The 22,521-nt window shown below is 49.1% G+C and overlaps 1 protein-coding gene across 34 annotated transcripts in view; it reads left to right on the forward strand.

The window, feature by feature from the left end:
* Positions 1-16,770, forward strand: part of Fbrsl1 (fibrosin-like 1) — an 88,082-nt gene extending 71,312 nt beyond the window's left edge. For 16 of the 34 annotated variants that reach the window (XM_087578573.1, XM_087578563.1, XM_087578568.1 and 13 more), the window contains 8 exons: positions 724-792; positions 892-921; positions 1,096-1,167; positions 2,904-3,033; positions 5,338-5,415; positions 5,614-5,697; positions 5,850-6,054; positions 15,297-16,770. In XM_087578573.1, coding sequence (XP_087434699.1) covers positions 724-792; positions 892-921; positions 1,096-1,167; positions 2,904-3,033; positions 5,338-5,415; positions 5,614-5,697; positions 5,850-6,054; positions 15,297-16,140 — 1,512 coding nt within the window. In that variant the 3' untranslated portion in view covers positions 16,141-16,770. 34 annotated transcript variants of the gene reach the window in all.
* Positions 16,771-22,521: the final 5,751 nt, after the last annotated feature.

Here is a 22,521-nt window from a genome sequence, read left to right on the forward strand (position 1 = left end):
CCTGCAGCTCTTCCTGCCCTTCCCTTCCACAGGCCCTGGGCTGCCCACCCTGCTTGCACACCCTGGCCCCTTTGGGTCCCTTCAGGGCTCTTTTCAGCCCAAGGTACAGCTGCTCCTGTCAGGGAGGAGGCTGGCAGGTGGGTGGGTCTAGGGCATGGGGCGGGGCTACAGAGTAGCTCCAGTTCTTGTTGGGCTCTGGCCTTACTGTGAGCGACCCCTGCTGGTCGAGGGCCTGTTTGCAGTCAGAAAGCCTGCTACAGAGCCAAGCTGGAGTTGGCCAGCTGACTGTGAAACCCATCAGCTTGCCCAGGCGGGAAGGAACAGGAAGAGCCAGGAGCTGAGCAGCAGAGGTTCCATGGCCTCTCCCTCCACGCAGAGAATGTAGGCCCCATTTCACTGAAGCCCTCCTATGCTCATGCAGCAGCTCCCCAGTCTCCAGGGCTGTGGACTGTGCTTGTTCCTTCCGGAACTGCCTTATCCCTGGTGTGTAGGTGCCTCTCATACTCCCCAGGGAGGTCGTAAGCCTGAACTGCCCTGGAAAACCCTTTTGCCTGAAGGAGAAGTGGTCTGTGATGGGACTGAGGTAACTACAGGGCCCCACCAGCAGACCCAAAGCATAGTCTATCCCAGAATTTGGGGCTCCCAGAGGCCTCCTGCTTGCTTCCTCCCTCCTCAGCATATAGGTCCCTTATGCTCTCTCTCCCTCTCTCCCTGCACCTCCAGACTTCAAACTCAATCGAGATAACAGGCCGGTCCAGTGCGGTTCATACTTTCCTGCAGAAAGCCCCTGGGGTAGGTGTCAGCAATCACCCATGTACGTTGGCAGCATACACTCAGGTCTGTGCTCCCATAGAGCCTGGACGTGACCCATCTCTCTCCTCCTCACCACAGGTGTCTGATCCATACCGGACAGCAGTCAGGGTGAGTGAGTGCATGCTGGGAAGAGGAGTTGGAAGCACACCCAGGGCTGTGGCTGGGAAGGACTCCGGTTCTCTCCTGGGTGGCCTTGGGGTGGTCCTGATGGTAGGAATCTGGGGAAGATGAGGCCTGGGAAGAGGCGCTGGGCTCTCTGAGCACATCCCGGTCCTGCCACAGAAACCAGGGAAGTGGTGTGCGGTACACGTGCAGATCGCCTGGCAGATCTACCACCAGCAGCAGAAGATGAAGGTGAGGCCGGGCCAGGCGGGTGCACTGCCAGGGCCTCCCTGGTGGGGCCATTTGGGAGGACTCTAGGGTGTGTGACGAGAGGCTCTGGCCAGCTCCAAGGTTGCAGTGAGAACCATTCATGGAACTTCTTGGGAAGAGCCTGGGTCGGGAAGACCAGGGATAAGGGCCACATGCATGTGCACAAGTGTCTAATTGGCAGGTGGTAGGTGAACTGAGAGGGACAGTGTCCTCACCAGGATCAGGACAGTCTGCAGTACAGATGCTACCCCTGATTTACCGCACCTTTGTGTACATGTGCAAAAGTCTCCTAAAGACCTTAAAGAAGTCAACAGAGAGGGTCTCGTCAGAGAGCTGTTTACAGCCCAGTGCACATGCCTTGGTGGAGGTGGGAAGGTACTCAAAGTGTGGATTTCCAGGACTGGAGTGGTAAAACTCGGGGTGACCACAGTGGTTCCTGAGTGATCCCTAGTGATATTTTAGGAAATTAGAGCTCAGTTCTCACTCAGCTGTTAACTTGTGATCCTGGTTGGATATGTCATTATAGACATGAAGTTCTACCACTTGCTCCACCTATCACAGAACACTCCAACATGGTGATGTGTAAACCCCCCCACACACACACAGAGAGACAGACAGACAGACAGACAGACAGACAGACACTTTAGGAAGTAGGAGGAATATGAGCTCCCAAATGCTGGACATAGCAAGGCACGGCAGGGCAGGTCACACAGGCAAGGGTGGAAGAGGACAGAACCCTTGTCCTTGTCCTCAAAGCCACACTCAGTGGAGCCTCTGGCCACAGAGCCCTCAAGGGATGGCCAGCACAAAGGAGAACAAGCACCTCAGCTCTACATAAATTGAATAAAGTCATGGTTTGGGTGTGTGTGTCTGTGTGTGCGCTTACATGTGTGTGCACCTGCATATGCAATACATGTGTGCCATGGCATGCACTTGGAGGTCAGAGACAACCTGAAGGAATTGGACTTCTCTTTCTGCCATGTGGGCCCTAAGACTTGAATGCAGGTCCTCAGACTTAGCGAGTGGCACGAGCCTTTACCTGGAGCTGTCTCGCTGATGGAGATTCATGTCCTTTTTTTTTTTTTTCCTTCAAACTTCTTGCTTTTTTTTTTTAAGATTTATTAATTTATTATATGTAAGTACACTGTAGCTGTCTTCAGACATACCAGAAGAGGGCGTCGGATCTCTTTACAGATGGTTGTGAGCCACCATGTGGTTGCTGGGATTTGAACTCAGGACCTCTGGAAGAGTAGTCAGTGCTCTTAACCGCTGAGCCATCTCTCCAGCCCGATTCATGTCTTTAAACATAAATTGCATCATTGGAAAACAAGCAAATTTGGGACAACTTAGGCCTGTGGCTGTGTTTTTCAGCTGAATTTTGTGACATCCAAATGAAGCCATTTTCTGTGAAATGAAGTGCACAGATGTGCTATGCTGTAAAGAGCAGGCTGATTGAAAGCCATGGCATAAAGGTGCAGCATGCCACTGTGACTCCACGCATTGCATGCTGTAGTAAGGTTCTGGTTCTCCTGTCCCAGATGAAACCCACTAAAACTGGCTTTCCTCCCCCTTCCCTGCGGCTGCCAGAGCATGGGCGGTTCCTAAGGAGGCACCTCCAGTGAGGTCCCTGTATAGTCCAGGGTACCAGTTCACGGTCTACCTGGGGCAGTTGCCAAGCCTCTGCACACAGCCCTGGTACACACTCTGTCCCCCTGCAGATGCAGCTGGACCCCCACAAGCTAGAGGTTGGCACAAAGCTGGACCTGTTCAGCCGGCCCCCCGCCCAAGGCATGTTCTCTGGGTTCCACTACCCACAGGACCTGGCCCGGCCCCTCTTCTCCAGCACAGGTGAGACCAAGGGTAGCTGGAATCAGGGGTCTGAGTGGGGCCAAAATATCTGTGGGGATGAGAAACACTGAGACCCTGGTGCTACTTACTCAGGGCCCTGACCACTGTGTGTCACCTGGGCCTCTGTCCCACATTACCTGATGCTTGGCGACCTGGTCCCTCCTCATCCCGGAACCCCTCATCACCTTAAGCTCACCGCCCCAGGACAGTATCTGTGCTGTTTCCACGTGTAGGAAACTGCTTCCAACGACCTGTGCCCCAGCCTTCCCTAAGTGCATGGCAGTGCAGAGTTATTAGCCCTTAGCCTTGGAAGCCCTTTGCAGTAAGACTTCACGCCCAGGGTTTATTGGGGACACCTGTCTGACATGTATCCAAATGCCGCATCTCCAGGAGGAAAAAGAGGCTTAGCATAAGGCTACATGAATGAAGTCTAGACACAGTGTGTGCAGCCCATCAGTTATGGGCATGGAAGGAACTTCCTTAAACTCAAAACCCAGATATTGGTAGAGACAAGTTGAGGGCCTCTCTGAGAATGTTCTTCCAGCCTGCGTCCATGAGGTCTCAGGTCTGTTACCTCAGAGCCCCAGCTACCCTCATCTCCGTCCTCTCCCACTTGGCGCCCACTTGTGGTGGATGAGGCAAGTATGTTTCTACCTTTGCTAACATGTTAGGACAGCAGCGCTGGCTAACCACCCAGAGCTGGCCTCACAGTGTGGTGGCTTTTCCCTGTTCCTTTATCTGGCATCCTTGTGGCCTCTGGACTGTGACCCCTCAGATGTGGACCCTCAAAGCAGAGGTGTTCCTGATGGCTCACAGCCTGGCTCAAGTCCCTTAGTGCCCCCGCGGAACAGTATAGAAACCCTTTCTTTAAGTGACAATGACTAATGGTTCATTAGTGCTGGCTCCTTTCAGAGACAAAAGTCGCTCATGTTGCCCAGCCCTGCATCTCTCCCTTCACTAGGACAGACAACGACCGGCTTCATCAAAACTTTAAACATGGGGTTGGGGATTTAGCTCAGTGGTAGAGCGGTTGCCTAGGAAGCACAAGGCCCTGGGTTCGATCCCCAGCTCCAAAAAAAAAGAACCAAAAAAAAAAACAAAAAAACAAAAAAACTTTAAACATAAGACTTTCTCTGTGTATTCTTCCTTGACTGTTATTTCTTTGCTGTCCTTTTTCTAACTAAGTTGGGAGCTTAGAGAGTTAGAGTTCGGCCTTTCTTCCAATGCCTACAACTCTGCTCATCTTCCAAACTACACCTTTGGCTTTGATACAGTGGAGTTGCATTGCTCTGAGAGGGCTGACTTCTGTGCCCAATTGAGAAGATGGGTTATTTGCTTGTTAGAGCCTCAGTGCAGACCAAAAGCTCTGATGGCTGGAGTGGGAAGTTCACCCACATCTGTCCTCTTAGAATATGTGCCCCACCTGCTACTGCCCCCCCGACCTGCTGCCCCTCACCTGCTGCCACCCCACCTGCTGCCACCCCACCTGCTGCTGCCCCCCCACCTGCTGCCCCCTACCTGCTGCTGCCCCCTCACCTGCTGCCCCCCACATGCTGCTTCCCCCCCACCTGCTGCCCCCCACCTGCTGCTGCCCCACCTGTTGCCCCATGCAGAATGGGTTCTTGACAGGTTCCAGCCTGGGAAAACCTAGAGGCCAGTAGGAAAAAGGAACCGGATCTTATATGGGACACCTGAAGACACTGGGCTGCTGAGGAGGGAGAGGGTGGAGAGTAGGGATGGAGGTGTGGGGGCAGCGACAGGCCTTGGAGCATGGTGGCTGTCTCTGCTTCAGCACCCATGGATAAAAGTCACCCCCTTCAGCAGTCCCTGCACTGCTCTCCACACCTGGTTCGTGGAGACCCAGGGTTTGGTTGTTGGTGATGCCAAGTTGGTGTCAGATGACCTTTGCCGGTAGAACCCTGTGTTCAGGGCTCCACAGAAGGCCATGCACCCAAGACCACCTTCCTCCCTTGGGTGGTCAGGATCATTTTTAGTTCCAGTCTTAAAACCTGGGGTAACTACTTGGGGGATCAGTACCATGATGGCTCACTTACTTGGGCCTTCTCCATTCTTGCCCACATCTTGGCTTCCTCTTCTGTGTGAGCTCTGTTACTGTCAGTACCATTGCCCCTGCCCACCCAGGGGCCTCAGATCTGGGGAGACTGAATCCCAACCTCATGCTCTAACTACACACCTGCACAGTGATGTAGACTTGAAAGAACCGGGGTGTCCCACCTGTGACCCACCAGTAGAGGCAGGAGGTCCCAGCTCTGGTGACTATCAACCTGGCTACTATCTATCCAGGTGCCACCCATCCAACCGCCAACCCATTTGGACCCTCTGCTCATCATGGCAGCTTCCTGCCCACTGGTCATCTGACAGGTAGGTAACCTGGAAGCCTGGGTGGCATCTTCCATGGGCTAAGAGGAATATGAGTGGGTGGAATGGAGGTCCCACAGCCTCTCAGACCAGTATGGGTGGCACTTGCCCAGACTAGAAGCTTCTGGGCTTCATTTTGGTGTCAGGGTCGAAGACTTGTAGATTTCTGACCCCTTTTTGCCCTCCCCTCACCCCCTGCAGACCCCTTCAGCAGATCCAGCACTTTTGGAGGCCTGGGGAGCCTGAGCAACCATGCGTTTGGAGGTCTGGGCAGCCATGCACTGAGTGAGTGACTACCACATCCATTGCACTGCCCCTCGCCCTCCTGTCTGCTCCGCACCCTTCTCACAGCCTCTTAGGATTGAGCATTGCACTGCTGGGGGCGGGGCATCTTGCTCAGCTCACACTCCTGGCCCTGTCTTCATCTCCCACTTTAGCACCGGGGAGCAGCATCTTTGCCCCCAAGGAGGGCACAGCTTTACTCGGCCTGCCTAGCCCCCATGATGCCTGGAACCGGCTGCACCGGGTGCCACCTTCCTTCCCCACCCCGCCCCCGTGGCCCAAGCCAATGGACACTGAGCGCCTCTCAGCCCTGACCAACCACGACCGAGAGCCTGACAAGGGCCAGGAAGAGCATGAGCGGTGAGTTCATCTGGCCCCGAGACCTCCCTGCCTGGTTTGATTTCTCACCAGGCAAGTGTGTTAGATCAGGATTGACCAAAGCAGTAACATGAAAGTAGAGAAGGAAAGACCGAACTTAAATCTCCACGGGAGGAGGCTGGGTGCCGGGAAGATTCCATCTGCAGATCTGTTCCCAAAGGGTCTCTCTCACACTTGTAAATGCCAGCAACGGTCTACGTTAACCTCATCAGGAGCTTCCTGGCTTCTAACTGCCTGCAGGTTTCTCAGTATGTCAACTTAGCTGTCAGGAGTTTCTCAAATTACCGGAGGTCTTTAGGTCATTAACCCTTGGTTCCAGACCCTCAGAACATGCACAGGGGGTTAGGGGATAGACAACATACCCTCTTTAACTTTTGCACCAAAGAATCTAATTAGTCCTGAAGCATATTAAGCTGACCTGAAAAGGCAAAGACGCAGAATATAAGACAGCCATCTGGTGACAGCATGCATTCTTGGACTGTGTTATAAGGGATGTGTTATAAGGGAACATAATAAAGTAACAACAGGCAAGACAGCCTTGTACAGAACCCTCGGCGGCTTTGTTAGAGGCGCTAGCAGCACCGGTGGCTTTTGTCATTACTGTCCCTTGTAAGATGTGAGGCCACTGGTTTTGTGGAAGAGCTTCAGACATTTGTCATTGGCCAGCATAAGTTCAGAATTAGTCCTCAGAGCTCCTTTAGTACAACCTTGTGGAGAACATTAAGAGACTGAAGCTGATGAGGAAATTTTTTAATCCAAGTTTTGTTTAGTAAGGTAAAGTTGTACAACTGTCTGAACCACGCACCAGAGCCCCATAGAAGAATAAGGTAACTGTGTAATTGCTGCTTACTGCATCCATTTCAGACTCCTGCAAGCACTTGGAAAGTCTGTAAGACAAGTTAAAGTCTAATTGGCACCTTATTGGGTCCCTATTATAGTATTGTCTAGCAGTGTCCCAAGGATACCATGGGATATCCTGCATAATTTTGCAGACCTATAAGTCTGATGACAGAGTATCTAGCAGCACTGCAAGGTGGTGAGGGTGCAGAAAGCCACATCACACTATGAGAAGCGATAATGTGCCATAGTTGGTAAACACAAATTGGATTTGACCTCAGTGCTTAAGGATATAGGCCTGCTTTTGTCAGCTGTAGAGAGACACTGCTGAACTGAAGTAATCCAAAGGTCACGTCCTATATCTGGGTAGTGGCTATATCAGGAAAAGAGTTGTTAGTGAGAAATAGCTATCCAAGTAACATTTCATGTAGTTAAGTATAATCTGAGGATTGGACTGAAAGAGACACACTGATCATTTTAATTCTGGATATACTTTCCTGCTGAGTGTCTGAGACCACAGAGGTAGCCAAAATTAACTTTTGTTTTTGTACTGTCAGGGCCAATTAAAGATCCTGTCCTCTGGGGTCAGTGGGTGTGGGAGGAGCCTCTGGTCTGTCTTTCACCAGTTAGTCTGTCTCCATCTATGTGACGATATGTCTAAGGCCTATCTGACCACTGTTTAACTTAGAAGTGTGGTCCTCCTCTGCAGTGGTTATGTCAGCAGGCAGGCATGGTGCTCGAGCAGTAGCTGAGAGCTACAACTGATTTGATAGTAGCAGGCAGAGAGAGCCCAAGACTGGACCTAGTGCGACCTATGAAACCCTAAAAGTGACACACCTCCTCCAACAAGACCATACCTTAATCCTTCTCAAACAGTTCCACCAACTGGGGACGGAGCATTCAAATATCTGAGCCTGTAGGTACCACAGATGGCCTGTCTGCCTCCTCTTTTGTGAAGGAGTACTAACATTTAGCAAGTCCCACTGTGATCCTTTTAGGGCCAGCACAATTAAAGGCATGAAGATGGCCATGGTTTAACTTAGAAGATAGGACAGAAGCCTTGCATTCTAAGAGATACTAGGGGTTGTTCGTTTTCCTTTTTTAAAAGATTTATTTAATATATATGAGTACACTGTAGCTGTCGTCAAATACACCATCAGATCCCATTACAGATGATTGTGAGCCACCATGTGGTTGCTGGGAATTGAATTCAGGACCTCTGGAAGAGCTGTCAGTGCTCTTAACTGCTGAGCTATCTCTCCAGGCCCAGGTTTGTTTGTTTTTCAAAACAGAGTTTCTCTTTGTTGTTCTAGAGGTCCTGGAACTCTCAACATAGACCATGCTGGCCTCAAAGTCAGCCTGAGCACAGGGATTTAAAGCATGTGCCACCATACATGTCCATATGTGAGTTTTTAAAGAAATAGTAGTGGTCAAAATATCCTTTAAATGTTTGCATTTTATATACATCATCATATGCAGAGCACATTTGAAAAGCATAGACACATGATCCTCTTATCTAAAGGGAAGGAAGTTGTCCAGAAGGAGGATGCACCCTGGAGTAGGAATAATTGTTTCTTGAGCCATTTATTTCTAATTTTAAAATTATTTTTATTATTTTCAGTTATGTATATGGGTGTGTCTGTGTGCAGGCTTATGCATGTGAGTATAGGTGCCCTTAGAGGTCAGAGGTGTCAGATCACCCTGTAACTGGAGTTACAGGTGGTCGTGAGCCACCCGATGTGGGTGCTTGGAGTTGAACTCTAATCCTCTTGAATAATACAGTCGCTGAGCTACCTCTCCAGGAAGGCTTAATCACCTCTTAAAAGTTATTTTATATCTTTAAGCAATGGGGACCATGTTATAGAACCAGAATTAAGGATTAAGAGATAATATCTTGACTGTGTGTTTTCTTTAAAAGCAGATTTTATATTTAGAAATTCTTTTTTTTTTTTTTTAAAGATTTATTTATTTATATATGTGAGTACACTGTCACTGTCTTCAGACACACCAGAAGAGGACATCAGATCTCATTACAGATGGTTGTGAGCCACCATGTGGTCGCTGGGATTTGAACTCAGGACCTCTGGTAGAGCAGTCAGTGCTCTTAACCACTGAGCCATCTCTCCAGCCCTATATTTAGAAATTCTTAATTCTTCCAAAGAAAGGTTTAGGGCCATTAGCCATATCTGTTTGTTTTATCCATGTCATCCCATTGGTTAAATGTATTTTTGTTTTTATTTTGTCATTTTATGTATTCATACTCACACAGAACATATATTTTTTAAATTTATTTTTATTTTATGTACACTGGTGTTTTGACTGCATGTATATCTGTATGAGGTGTCAGATCCCCTGGGAACAGGAGCTACAGGCTGTAGCCACGTGGTAGAACCATGTAGGTGCTGGGAATTGAACCTGGGTCCTCTGGAAGAGCTGTCAGTGTGCTTAACCACTGAGCCATCTCTCCAAACCCCAATTTAAGGAATCCAAATTTCGAATCTGATTGTTTATTGGGATTGTTCTTTATAGTTCCCTTTGTGAAAGGGAAACAACATAAAGATCTTTAAAGCAGAAACAAAAGCAGGTACGTATGGAACCAAAGGGTACTGGAGGAGGAGAAGGAACATTTTACCTCAGTTAGAGGAAACCAGGCCTGGAGACACTGGCAGAGTATTAGGCATTGAGACCCAGCTGTTATAGCAGCTCCTCACTGGGAGCAACTTTTCCCATGGTGTTGGGATCTGTGCTTTACTAATGTTTAGCTCTGATTCTCCACAGATCTTGTGTATTGGCTCCCTTTGTTAGTGTCCCAGGGCTGCAGGAATGTGGCTGGGAAAACTTAGGTCCTTCTTAGGATCCAGTAAATGTGCTGTGTAAAAACTGTGTCTTAGTCACTGTTCCATTGCTGTGAAGCAACACCATGACCACGGGAAGTCTTGTAAAAGAAAGCTTTAATTGTTGGCTTGCTTACACTCTCAGAGGGTCTGTCCACTATCAACCTGGCACCAACCATGGCACTAGAACAGTAGCTGAAAGCTTCCTCCTGATCTGCAAAGGAGGTGGTTGGAGGCTGGCACACCGGACTACATTTTGAAAACTCAGAACTCACCCCCAGTGACACATTTTCTCCCACAAGGCCCCACCTATGAACCTGTGAATTCTTACTAAAACTACCATAGTACACTCCCTTGCCCCCACAGGCTTGTGGCCATATCACAATGCAAGAAAATGCACTTAGTTCAGCTCACGAGTCTCCATAGACTCAGTCTCAGGACTGCCTCACAGTCCAAAGTCTCAAAAGGCAGTGTAACTACAACGCCCTGTAAAATCAAAACCAAAAGTCAAAAAGCAGATCACACACAGTGGCACAGAGTATATTTTATCATCCGAAAAGGTAGGAATGAGAGCATACTAAGGACCAAAGCAAGACCAAAACCCACAGGGCAAATTCCTAATTATATATCTTCCATGTCTGATGTCAAATCGATCTTCAGAGCTCCAGCTCCTTCCAGCTTTGTTGACTGCAACACGATACCTTTCTCTTAGGCTGGTTCCACAGGCAGCATGCAGCTCTCCGTGGAAGGTACCCCACAGATGGCATCTCCAACATCTTGGAGTCTCCAGCACAATCTAAGCTTCACCTTCACAGTTCCATGCATGGCCTCTCCAGGCCTCCATGCCGGGACACTCCTGACATACACCTGGCCTCAGCAGCTTTCCTTAGCTGTGGAGAGAGAGTTCACAACCCCTTTGTCTCTAAAACCAGAACCACACGACAGAAGCTGCCAGGTTCTTCTGTTTGATGCAAATGGAATTCGGCCCCCTCCTTCCGTTGATGGTTTCCTTCACTGCCTGTTTCCCTTTGATTCCTTTGCACAGGTTGGAAGCTAACCTGGATAGAGTCTTTCTGTGGGTTCTGATTCCCTTTATTCTGTTTAGGATCAGGCTTTTCTTTAAACTTTTTTTATCTCTTTGTCCCTCTTTGTTCCTCTTCATGATAGGTCTGCATAAGAGCCATCACTAATAACAACATTGCACAGTCAATATTAAGCTGTCCTGAAATCTCTGCCAGTGCCATTAATTAAAAACTCTTCAGTTCAGCTACAGGCATATTTTCAGGACAAGGGCAAAAAGCAGCCACATTCTTTGCCAAAGTGGTCTCTAGGCCACTTACTAAAGTAACTGTGTACTTAAGTTACAAGTTCAAGTTTCTTGAACTAGGCCAACACAATTCATACCACCCTCAGCACCATGTCAGTGTTCCTACTATGATGGTCCAGTAAATACCATTTAAAGTGTTCAACCACTTTTCTAGTCTAAAGTCCTAAAGTCTCTCTGTTCTTTCAATAAGCAGCATGTTAGACCTTGCACAGCAATACCCTACTCCTGGTACCAAATTCTGTCCTAGTCACTGTTCTATTGCTGTGAAGAGACACCATGATCGTGGCAACTCTTATAAAAGCAAGCATTTAATTGGGGACTTGTTTACAATTTCAGAGAGTCCATTATCAAGGCAGGGAATGTGGCAGCAAGCATGGTACTAGAGAAGTAGCTGAGAGAGACAGACAAGATAAAAGACAGATTGAAAGACTAGGAAACTGACAGACTAAGCCTGGCATGGGCTTTTTACACCTCAAAGCCCCAGTGACACTTTTTCAACAAAGCCACACCCATAAGAGCCTAGGAGGTCACCACACTGTCAAAACTAACAATGTTAATATCATTTTATATAATTACATATATATTTGTATATAATTACATATATATATATATTTGAACTTCTGATGTTACTGTTAATCTCAAAGATGTAATAAAAAACAACCTATCCAAGTAATCATCATGGACAACTTAATTAAGGCAAGCTTTTTATTTGTATGCACAGGCTGCCTCCTCTTAAGGCAGTTTAAAGAGGTGAGCATTGAACATGGCAAGATACACCTTTGTATAGCTCAGGGGAAGGGTGTTTCCAAATGGGGATTGGGCAAAATCGGCAGGATGACAGAAGCAAAACCTAAGTAAATCTAGTTTGTCTTTATCGTAAGATGAGTTTCAAGACCAAGATGGAGGCAGGCTGGTTCACTAGTTATCTCTGTAGTTTATCATAAAAGGAGGACTAGGCAGTACCAAGGAGTTTTATGGATGGTGCGGTTTCTTTGTTGGTACCAAATGGTTTCACCAAGATGGTGGCAAGGTCACATGCTGTATGCCATGTTGTGACATCATTAGCAAAGATGGTGGCCAAGTCACATGTTGCCTCCATTTTAATGAGTTCACCAGCTAAGATGGCAGCAACCACATTTCTGCAAGGTGAGCTCAGCCCTAAGTAACCCTAACCGGGGCACAAATCCCTGTGAGATCCACCATCCCAGGGTCAAACAGGACTCATTATACCCTTTACTTTACAAAGACACGTTAGTTAGTGTGGATGGACACTCGTGGGCGGGGATGCACCCTGTGGCCTACATAGGCAGAAATGACAAACAGAAGTAAGAGTGCCATAGCCCAGCTTGAGGAAGCCGGGCCCCACAATAGCTAGGATCCTAGAGTAGCCAGGATCATAGCATGAGTTCTCTCCTGAGTTGCAGAGTAGAGAAGGGAAGGAAAGAGAATAAAGGTGCTTTTTAAAAAAGCTGATGTTTGTCTCCAGTTGGAGAGCAACCTCAGCCTCCTGAAGGAATGTTGCCAGCCCAGTTTCGGGATGGTGGAGGGGACCAGCAGTTACTGTTTGGCACTAAAGGAGATAAAATTCTATTGTGGCACACCTGAACCATCAACAACCTTATGGAACAGAACTGTCTTTCTGTTCTGGGCGGAATTTATGCGGCCCCTCCCGGGAGGGCTGAGGTCCCTGATCTTAGTTGGACCTTTTGTCAAAGAGATTTGTATTTCAGTTCGTTCCTGTGACATAGGGAGGTCAGTCACATTATTAGCATCTGAGAAGCTAGGGAATTTGATGGGCTAGGCATGGTGAGCACACCTTTAATCCCAGCGCTGGGGAGACAGATCTCTGAGTTCTAGGCTAGCCTGGTCTTCAAAGCTAGGGATACACACAGAGAAAGCCTGACTCCAAACAAACAAAAAGGCATAATTCCAGCACTCAGGAGGCAGAGGCAGAGAGAGCTCTGTGAATTTGAGGGAGGCTAGCCTGGTCTATAGTGAGTTCCAGGACAGCCAGGGCTGCACAGAGAAACTATCTGGGGGTGGTGATTGGGGTGGGGGGATTACCTGATTATGTAGAAACGGAGACGTAAAGGTCAGGGTAGGAGTAGTCAGAAAGACGCATCCGTTCCCCTTCTGTCTTAGGACATTTTCTGAGTCTGAGACTTTTTTTTTTTTTTCTTTTTTTCGGAGCTGGGGACCAAACTCAGGGCCTTGCGCTTGCTAGGCAAGCACTCTATCACTGAGCTAAATCCTCAACCCAAGTCTGAGACTTTGAAAGCCAAAAATATTACCCAATTTGTATTGGGTCCAGTCAGTCAACAGACTTACTAATGTCTTCAGATTTACTTTAAGGCAAGACAAAAGTGTGTAGGAATGGAAGTCTTGCATCCCATCTTAGACAAGGTAAGTGCAAAGCTCACTTATGGTAATGAATGGTCAGCTGCAACCAGAAAGTGATGTGGGGGGCCGGGGGGCCAGAACAGGGACCACAATTACAGTGATCAGGCAGGCAAAGCGAAGCAGAGAGTTGGAAGACCTCTGAGTTGTCAATGAGTTGCTTATAAACTGAACTCGGATCTAACCTTAGTGTATGGGTGTTGTATGCATTGGTGTGGGGAATGGCAAGGCCTCTGCTCTAGGGGTTCACAGTTGGTGAGAGGTCCGCATTAGCAAGAGGGAGGAATGCAGGATAGACCAGGAAGACTTCAAACCAAGTTTACGTGGTACACCAATAAAACCTCAGAGTGGGGTTTGTATTGTGTATGAGGACAAAGCTTGCGTAGACCCAGAGGTTTCAGGAAGTAAGCCGGGTGAGCAGCCACACTCTGGGTGAGATAGATGTCAAAAAAGGAGCTGGGTAAAGGGTGAGAAGAAGGGGGTGCAGGGCCCCAAATCCTCCTTGGATTGAGGATATAGCCCAGTAAATGTACTTGCCTGGCTCTGGCATCCGTTCCTAGGACCACAGAAGTAAAGAGTTCCCTAAATATCAGAAGGCAGGAGGGGTCTCCAGATAGATGGGTAGACCTAGAGCTTAAGGGTTCCTTCTTTCTCCACAGATGCCCCACATCTGTGGGACTGAGGGGTACACTTCAGTCATATTTGGGCAAGGTATAGGCTACCAAAATCAATGTAATATGTGTTTTCATCAGGCAGCTGAGGGTCGAAAGCCTGCTTGGTTGACATTCCTAAGAGTTGCCCAGACAGCGATGCCCTCAAGTCCAGTAAACCCTAAGCAGGGCCCCTCATGGGTGTCTTCTGAATTGAGGATGACAGTGAATTCTTTTTGAGACACGGAAGGAGCTGGCTGGGTGTAAAGCAGATGTGTGGGTCAGTGTAGGAGAGGAGGTCACCAGTATCCAGTTAGGGTGGCCTCAAGCCCACACCTGTGCCAAGCACTGAGAGCTGAAGATGAGGCGGAAGGTCCACAGGAGGTAAAGGCCAGTCTGAACCATGCAGTTCCTGCAGTAGGCATAACCCTGCTTAGGGTGCTCTCCCAGGCCCCTGGTCAGTCTCAGAGGGCCTTGTCCGGCCTCCAGGCCTAAGGAGCAGAGTTGCCTCCCCGCACCACCACCACCTCTGCCTCGCAACCCCCCCTCCCCCATGCCTTCCCTGTGACTGACTGGGCTAGGTGAGAAATGAGCCCTGGCCTGCTCCCGGTGCTGGAGCAGATGTGGGAGAAGAGCTTGCACTGCAGGGGACCAGGAAAGGGTGGGTGTAAAGGACTATTGTCAGGTTCCTCTCCTGGCCCAGGGGTGGCAGTAGATCCCTGCCACAGGACCCTCAAGGACCCCAGGGCAAGTTGCCCAGGCTAGCCTTGAACTTTATAGTGGCTCTTGAACCTATGAGTCCTGTCTCAGCCTCTCGCCGACTAGATTACAGGCCTGTATATTTAGGCTGTTGCTAAGGGAATGAATGTAAGGCAGCTCTCCATCCATCTGGGGTTAAGTCAACAGAAAGCAGCTGCACACACTTGGTGTCTGAGAATTCCAGGGTTGGAGCAGTCATGCTGCCTTGCTTTCCCCCACCTGCACCCCATGTGGGAGAACTCCCCTAAATTTGCTCTACTGCAGCCACCCAGAGCAGTATAGAGAGCTGGGGTTGGGCTATCTCAGAGGAGCTCAGGATACAAAGAGGCTTCACACTGTAGGAAACTTGAGGTCATAGAAACTTGACAAACAGTTTTCTAGCAGCTGCTGTAGGTAATGGCTCTATCCTGTTGTCCCCAGAAACCTCCTGGAGAAGACGCGCCTGCTGAGCCATGGCTCGCCTATAGCACCAGTGGGCCACCCCATCAGCAGCCTCCTGCAGCGAGACTCCGGTGAGCTGAGCCGTCCTGGGGTCCTCACAGAGCGTGAGGCTGAGACTCGGGTCAAGGAGAACCATTCACCCAGCAAAGAGGATGGCGCCAAACTGGCTGCGCGACCTCCATCGCCCTACTGCAAGGCAGCCCTGGGCGACTGCCTACGCCTGGCAGGCCTACTGGGTCGGGAGTCCGGGAAACAGACGCCCGATCGGCCCCAGGGCGACGTTAAGGTCAAGGAAGAGCGCAGGGAAGACGAGACACCGGACCTCACGGGCGTCAGCGTGCACTCCACAGCTACACACCTGGGCCTGGGCACGTCAGGCTTCGTGTGGGATCCGCCTCGCGACACCTACCGGGGCCTGGACCTGCCGCGCCGCTCCTTCCCAGCCCCGCCGCCCGCTGCGGGACCCGCTCCGTTTGAGCTTTCCGAGCGCGCCTACCGGGACCGCGAGTCTCACGACTACAGCCCGGAGCGCCTGCGTGAGGTGCGCCGGGAGGAGCTGGAGCGCGCGCGCGCCCCCGACTCAGACGCCGCGCTGCTGCCTGCAATGCACTACCCGCGCCTGGCTCCTGGGGCGCTGCACGGTGCGCTCCTGGCCCGCACCCCGCCGGCCGCCGCCGCGCTCGGTGCGCCTCCTCCACTGGTGACGGCGGGCGGGGTTCCCACGCCTCCCGCCCGTCCCAGGACGACGCCCCTGGCGCTGGGGCCTGGCGAGGCACGAGACTACTCGCCGGCGTGCAATCCGCCCGAGGTGGAGGCGCGGTAGTCCCGGAGTAGCGAGCTGGCTCACTTTAAATTCTTGGGACCTGAGCACAGTTCCCTGAGTCCGGGAGCAGCGCCACCCGCTCCACGCTGCAGCCTACATAGTCGAGGACTTTTCGCTTTTCTGGGGGTAACATCATTTTCCGAGCTTGCAATTAGGTCACTGGGAAAAATTTAGCTTTGTATCTCCCCCCTCTCAAGTGACAAGCATTTTTAATGGTTTTGTATTTTTCTTAATTTTGTGCTCTAACGACATTTTAAAGAACCAAAAAAAAAAAAAAAAAAAGAATTTTTAGTTGGGATTTGCAGTTTAACTTCTCGGATCCCATTTGAGCCCCAGGGTTTGTCTTATTTATGGAAAGAAACAGTCTTTCTGTCCAGCGCACTGTGAGGCTCCGAACTCAGGCCCGGCTCTGGCCTTCCCTTGGTACTTGGAACCGACGTTACAGATATATATTAAAATAATAATTAATAATAATGTACAAAACTTTGGGTTTTCTGCCTTATTCTATTATGCATAGGTGTAAGAGAATTTCCTTGTTTTTTTTTTTTAGGAAAAAATGTAAATACTGTTGATATAATTATAAAACTTATTAAATTCTTAACCTGGACAGTCTATAAAAGTTTCTAGAAACCCCTCTGGTTATTTGTGTATGTGGTCGCAAAAACCCACTCCACTGTCAGTCGTGAACACACTCAACAGTTTAACTGCAACAGCTATCCTTCAGCTATGCACGCCTGGGAGGGCAGAGCGGGATGTTGGGGGAGGGGGGAGGGAGTTTCTGAGCTTCCTATCTAGGTGGTTGGACCTTGCAGAGAGCCACACTTCTGGGGTTCTGCTTAGACTCATAGTGGACTTCAGGACTGGCGGGCTCTAGTCACAAGGACCAACCTGCACCCATGTTCTATTTTAATGCAGTGTTCTCTAGATTTATGTAGGTCAGGCAGAATCTCAGAAGTTCAATCGTGTAAAGGTTTGTTACCAGGAGATGAGGTTTTTTTTTTTCCTCCCCACCACTAAGCCTCTCATCCATTCGTTCCCATTTGGCTTTGGTTTTGCATCCCTGCCCTCTCAAGCTTTCCCGTGTGTTGTACATGTGTTGTCAGCTTGTCCTTTTTGACCAGCATAAATGTGCTGGTCTACCACTCTGTTAGTTCCTTCCAGCCTGGTTCCCGAAGTGGGCTCTGGTTATTTTAAACAGTCTGTCTTCACGTCAGTTGACACAGAGAGACAAATACAGCCGTGATTTGGATGAACCGTGGTGCAGTGTTTTGTTTGGCTCTGAGGTAGGTACCTCACTGCCTGCATCCCTCCCTGGGGTATGGGGCTCAGGGCTTCAAAGTACCTCAAGGACATCCTGAGACAATGGCTGGCATCCATCCTTGCTGCTCAGCTCTTTCCTTTGCTCCTTTGGAGCTGTTCCTTTGTGGCACTTCTGCTGCAGCAACCCCCTCCCTGTCTTCATTCTACTGACCGTAACCGGTTGGCCCTGGGTGTCACATGACCCTAGCCACCCTAGACACAGCAGCCCCTATTACCAGAGTCTGTCAGGTTTTCTGCATGGACCCCACCCTTCAAGTTCCCACGTTTTGTGCATCGGGTTTGCGGCTCACAGGAACATGTTAGTTACCACATGGGGTTGGACTTGACTCCCACTGTGTTTAGCGCTACACAGAATCAGGTTAACCCTTTGTCCAGTAAATGAAAACTTAGAATGAATGCCTGAGTTAGGAGGTGGCCAATGGTCTCCTTCACCCTTGCCCATACAGATGAAGCTCAGGACACCTGTACATCTGATTTGGTGTAGCCGTCACTATGGGTTTTGAACTGGAGTCTGAATCAGGTCACCTTGATGAGTGACAGGCCTGGGTGACAGGACACCAGTGACAAACCACAGCAGTATTCCACTGGAGTCCAACTTGGGAAACCAGTGAGTTTATTGGGCCAACTCTCAGAACATGGGTGGCCCTGAAAGCAGCTGCATGACCAGAAAATGAGAACCCAAAAGAGAACTTAGAGCACCATAAATAAGCTTCCCCTGTAGCTCCCCAGCTCTGACACTAGTGCCTCCCTAACACAAGGCTGTGTTCAACTTGGGCAGAATTACATCCAACTGACCAGGAGGTGCAAGAAGAACCATGTAAAAAGTGAAGGTCAGTGACCCTCTCTGTCCCCTCCTGTGAGGAGATGTCAATAGACCCCAAGCCAGATGTTAGAGGTTTTTTGAAAATTGTCACAGCAGCTCTGCTGATGACTGTCAGTGCTCGACAACCACATGGCTCCCCAAGCCTCAGAATGAAGGGCACCGTGAGCACCATGATGCTTTGGAGTGGGTGGCAGAGGGGAATGTCCCCTGCATCTCAGAAAGTCGTGAGGCAGATTGGTCTTTCTGACATCTACCTCCTCCCAGGGTAGCCTGGACTAGACTGGGCCTCTGTATGTAGACCAGGCTGGCCTGGAACTTGATATATAGACCAGGCTGGCCTCAAACTCACAGAGATTCATCTGCCTTCCTCATCTGCATTAGAGTGACTCCGAAACTTGGTCCTCAAGAATATATGTTGTTGGGGCTGGAGAGATGGCTCAGTGGTTAAGAGCACTGACTGCTCTTCCAGAGGTCCTGAGTTCAAATCCCAGCAACCACATGGTGGCTCACAACCATCTGTAATGAGATCTGATGCCCTCTTCTGGTGTGTCTGAAAACAACTACAAGTGTACTTATAGAATAAATAAATCTTTAAAAAAAAAAAAAGAATATATGTTGTTGCCTAGGTGTGACCACATATGCCTTTAACCCCAGCAAAGGCAGAGGAAGACGGATTTCTGTGAGAGCATAGCATGGTCAAGGCCAGCCAGGCTACCCAGTGACACCTGTCTTTCTCTTTCTTCCTTTCTTTCTTTTTTATTTTGTTTTCACATCTTCTGCCAGAGCCCTGAACCCTGTTCAAATGCCACAGGACTGCCAGGGCCACAGAACTCACCATGAGGGGTGGACAGCAGCTCAAGGGTGTTCTCCAGCTAAGACCATCTTGTGTCTAAGGAGTTCGTGTAGATGATTACTGAATTGGCAGCCAAGGAATACAATACTTCAAGCCCTGAGCAAGGGAGCGAGTGGCTCCAAGCTCATGCAAGGTCTAAAAGGGTGCTTACCTGGTGCTGGCCCCTCATTAGTGTGTCACTGGGCTTCGAGTCAGGCATTCATTCCTTTCTGGAGTGGAATGTTACTTTTGAGGATGATGGTCTCAGATGGGCAGGATTCGTGATACCTTCTGCTATATGGGCATGTCTGTGAGAATCTGGGTCCAGTGGGTGTCTTTGAATGAGGATGCAATACAACCTGGGAAGACCCAGAGCAAAAGGTGCATCAAGAGAAACATGGAAACAGAACTGGCCCATCAGACTCCATAGTTGCCCACGCCATAAGTGTCTCAGCCCTCACTGACCTGCCTGCCTGCAGCTGGCCTCCAGCCAACAACCAGCTCCTAGGTATCAGCATCTGTGAAGACAAAGGGGACAAGATGAGATGTCACTGGGAGGGAACATCTTGGATCCAGTGGGCAGCAGAAGAGGCCAGGGACCTCTACAAGAAGCTGCACTCTGGATGAAGCAGCTGCTGCTGCAGCAGAAGCCTGCTCTCTGAGAGGTGGAGGCTTGAGCTTTGTCAATACCCCTCTGGCTGCTGCCACTGCATGGAGTCACTCATCTTCACTCCTAGATGATGCGAGTCGAGATTGGAAGACCCCCATCTGTACCCCAACTGTAGCAAGTCCCCTAGTCTGATGTACCTCTCAAGTGGTCTGCGGCTATGAGGCTCTACACATAAGAGTGATCTTGGCTCTGAGCAACTTCTGCCTTTCGGCAGCTTTTTCCTCAAGCGTTCTGCCCTCACTCTACTGATAAACCCACGAGTTCCTCTTCACTGTTCCTGCAATTCACTGCTACCTGGGTCTGTCCTCACTCCCAAGTTAATAAGCAGATTCTCCTCCTCGGTTCCACCTTCACATTATGTGACGCTCTAGACTTCTAGCGAGAAGGACTCCTGACTGCCTCCAAGGTCACTTCCTGCAGGAGCCTCACCACCAGCCTCGTTTCTTTGTGACCTGCCTGGCAGCTTGGGCTCTTGTGATAGCCCCACAGGACCAGCCAGTGGCCCTGCTCAGCTGTGGTTTCTGGTGCTAATTGTAGATGTCAGTCTTTCCTGACATGAGTAAAACATGTGCTGAGCAGCGGCCACCCCCTTTTCCACCACCATATTATTAAAGCCGTAAGGCACTTCTGAGGTGTTGCCTTGGGCAGGCTCTCCAGAGACCAGCACTACCCAGCCTACTGCATCTTGAAACATGGTTTTTACTTTCCACGGACCAAGCTTCAGATGCAACGGCCCTGGGAATCAGCTCCAGAGCTAACCTTCATCCCGGATGTCTGACTTTTGAGATTCAAGACTGTCCTCAGAGGCTTCCAGCCCTGGGTTCTGCAGAGCGGTGATCCCTTTTGTCCTTATGTTTCTTTTTGCAATCCACTTGGCTCAGGCTGAAACTATTCAGCAGGAAAAACAAGTGTTACAGGGACAGATCAAGTCTGGGCTCAAAGGGGGAGTCTACTCCACTTTTGGCTGTTTTATTTTCTCTGAATCAGGTATCAATTCCTGCCCAGGCACTTTCATGCCAAGGCCATATCACCATCTGGTGGCTGTTTTTGGAACAGCACACGGTCTTGAGCTGGTGCCCATTCACTAGAGGTAATTTCTAAAGAAAACACCTGAGCCTGTGACTCAGGGTTCCTGCTTGCTCTACTCCTGTGTCTTTTTCAGTCTCAGTTCATGGTTTTCATTGTGCAATCCCTGAAACCTTGCTTTAAAAAGCAAAATGAAACAAATAAAAAAAAAAACCCGAATTCCCCAAACCAGGCACTAACCATAAAACTGACCACAGTTAGGATGTCCTTCCCTTAAGAGGATGGCTACCTCCCACAGTCAGCACCGGAATCCTAACCTGCTGACAGACTTTTCTGCATACTAGCCCCGACTGATCCTCATAGGAAAATCCAGAAGGACCTGAAAAGATCGGGGTCAGAAATAGGCCTTCCCACATAAAACAAAACAAAACAACATCTCTCAGCTGGGAATGGTGGTGCACAAATTCCAGGACTTGAGAGGCAGTGGGAAGTCAGCTGCTTTTCCTTTCTCTTGTTAGAAGACATCACAGAATGCTATTTTATTTATTTAGTTTGCATTTATTCAGTTGGAAGGCATACCTTTCCCCCTCATCTGTGTACGTGTGTATGTATGTATGTATATGTGTGTATATGTGTGTTTGTGTTTGTGTGTATGTGTGTGTATATGTATGTGTATATGTGTGTATATATGTGTGTGTGTGAATGTGTGTGTATATGTATGTGTACCTCCGCATATGAAGGCATAGGACAGATTAGATGGCAACTCTAATAAGCCCTTATGAAAGACACACAATCCGGATATTTTCATTATAAACCGCATGCCTAGATTGGGCAGGTCTAGTACTAGTGCTAACTTGTTCCCCAGCTATAAGACCCCTGCTTATAGCTGCTTGCAGTTTCTCCCGACCCAGCAATTCTCATCCATTTCAACGTTTTCCTCCTTCTCCCCTTCCTCTTCTTCCTCCTCCTCAGTCCTCTCTCTTTCCCTCTCTACCTGCCATCCCCTCTGGAGCCTCCAGTCCCACCTCTCCCCTCCACTGCCCAATACAGACTATAGCCTTTTATTAATCACTTAAAATGGGGAGAAGGTTCGTGTATGTGATGGACTGCTCTTCAGGGACAAACCTTTCTTAAGAGATTTTTATTTTATATATGTGAGTATACTGTTGTTGTCTTCAGACACACCAGAAGAGGGCACCAGATCACATACAGATGGTTGTGAGCCACCATGTGGTTGCTGGGAATTGAACTCAGAACCTCTGGAAGAGCAGCAGGTGCTCCTAACCACTGAGCCATCTCTCCAGCCCTGTGACCAACCCTTCTCGAGGAACCAGAATTAACATTAGAATACAAACAGCAGGGGGGGGTGGGGGGGGGGGGGGGAAAGAATACAAACAGCATCAGACCAATCCATTACACAACCTCTAGATCCTAGGGATAGAATTCAGATTATCAGCCTTGGCAGAAAATGCCTTTACTCACCGAGCCATCTTTGTTGGCTCCAAAATGCTATTTTGTTAAGTACAGTTAAAGATGACGATGAAGCCAAAAAGTTGGAAATAAAATGTCCTAGGAATGTCAGCAATTGTTAAGAATTGCATATTGTCATTTGAACTTATACACTTATAATTTTTATAGAGAGCTGATGTCATAAACAATATTAAGCTAATTAAGCTAAAGTTGTCTTCTTCTGTGGTACCGAAGTTTGAA

Source organism: Rattus norvegicus, chromosome 12 (genome assembly GCF_021556685.1).
Source record: "Rattus norvegicus strain SHRSP/BbbUtx chromosome 12, alternate assembly SHRSP_T2T, whole genome shotgun sequence".
NCBI classification, from domain to species: Eukaryota; Metazoa; Chordata; class Mammalia; order Rodentia; family Muridae; genus Rattus; species Rattus norvegicus.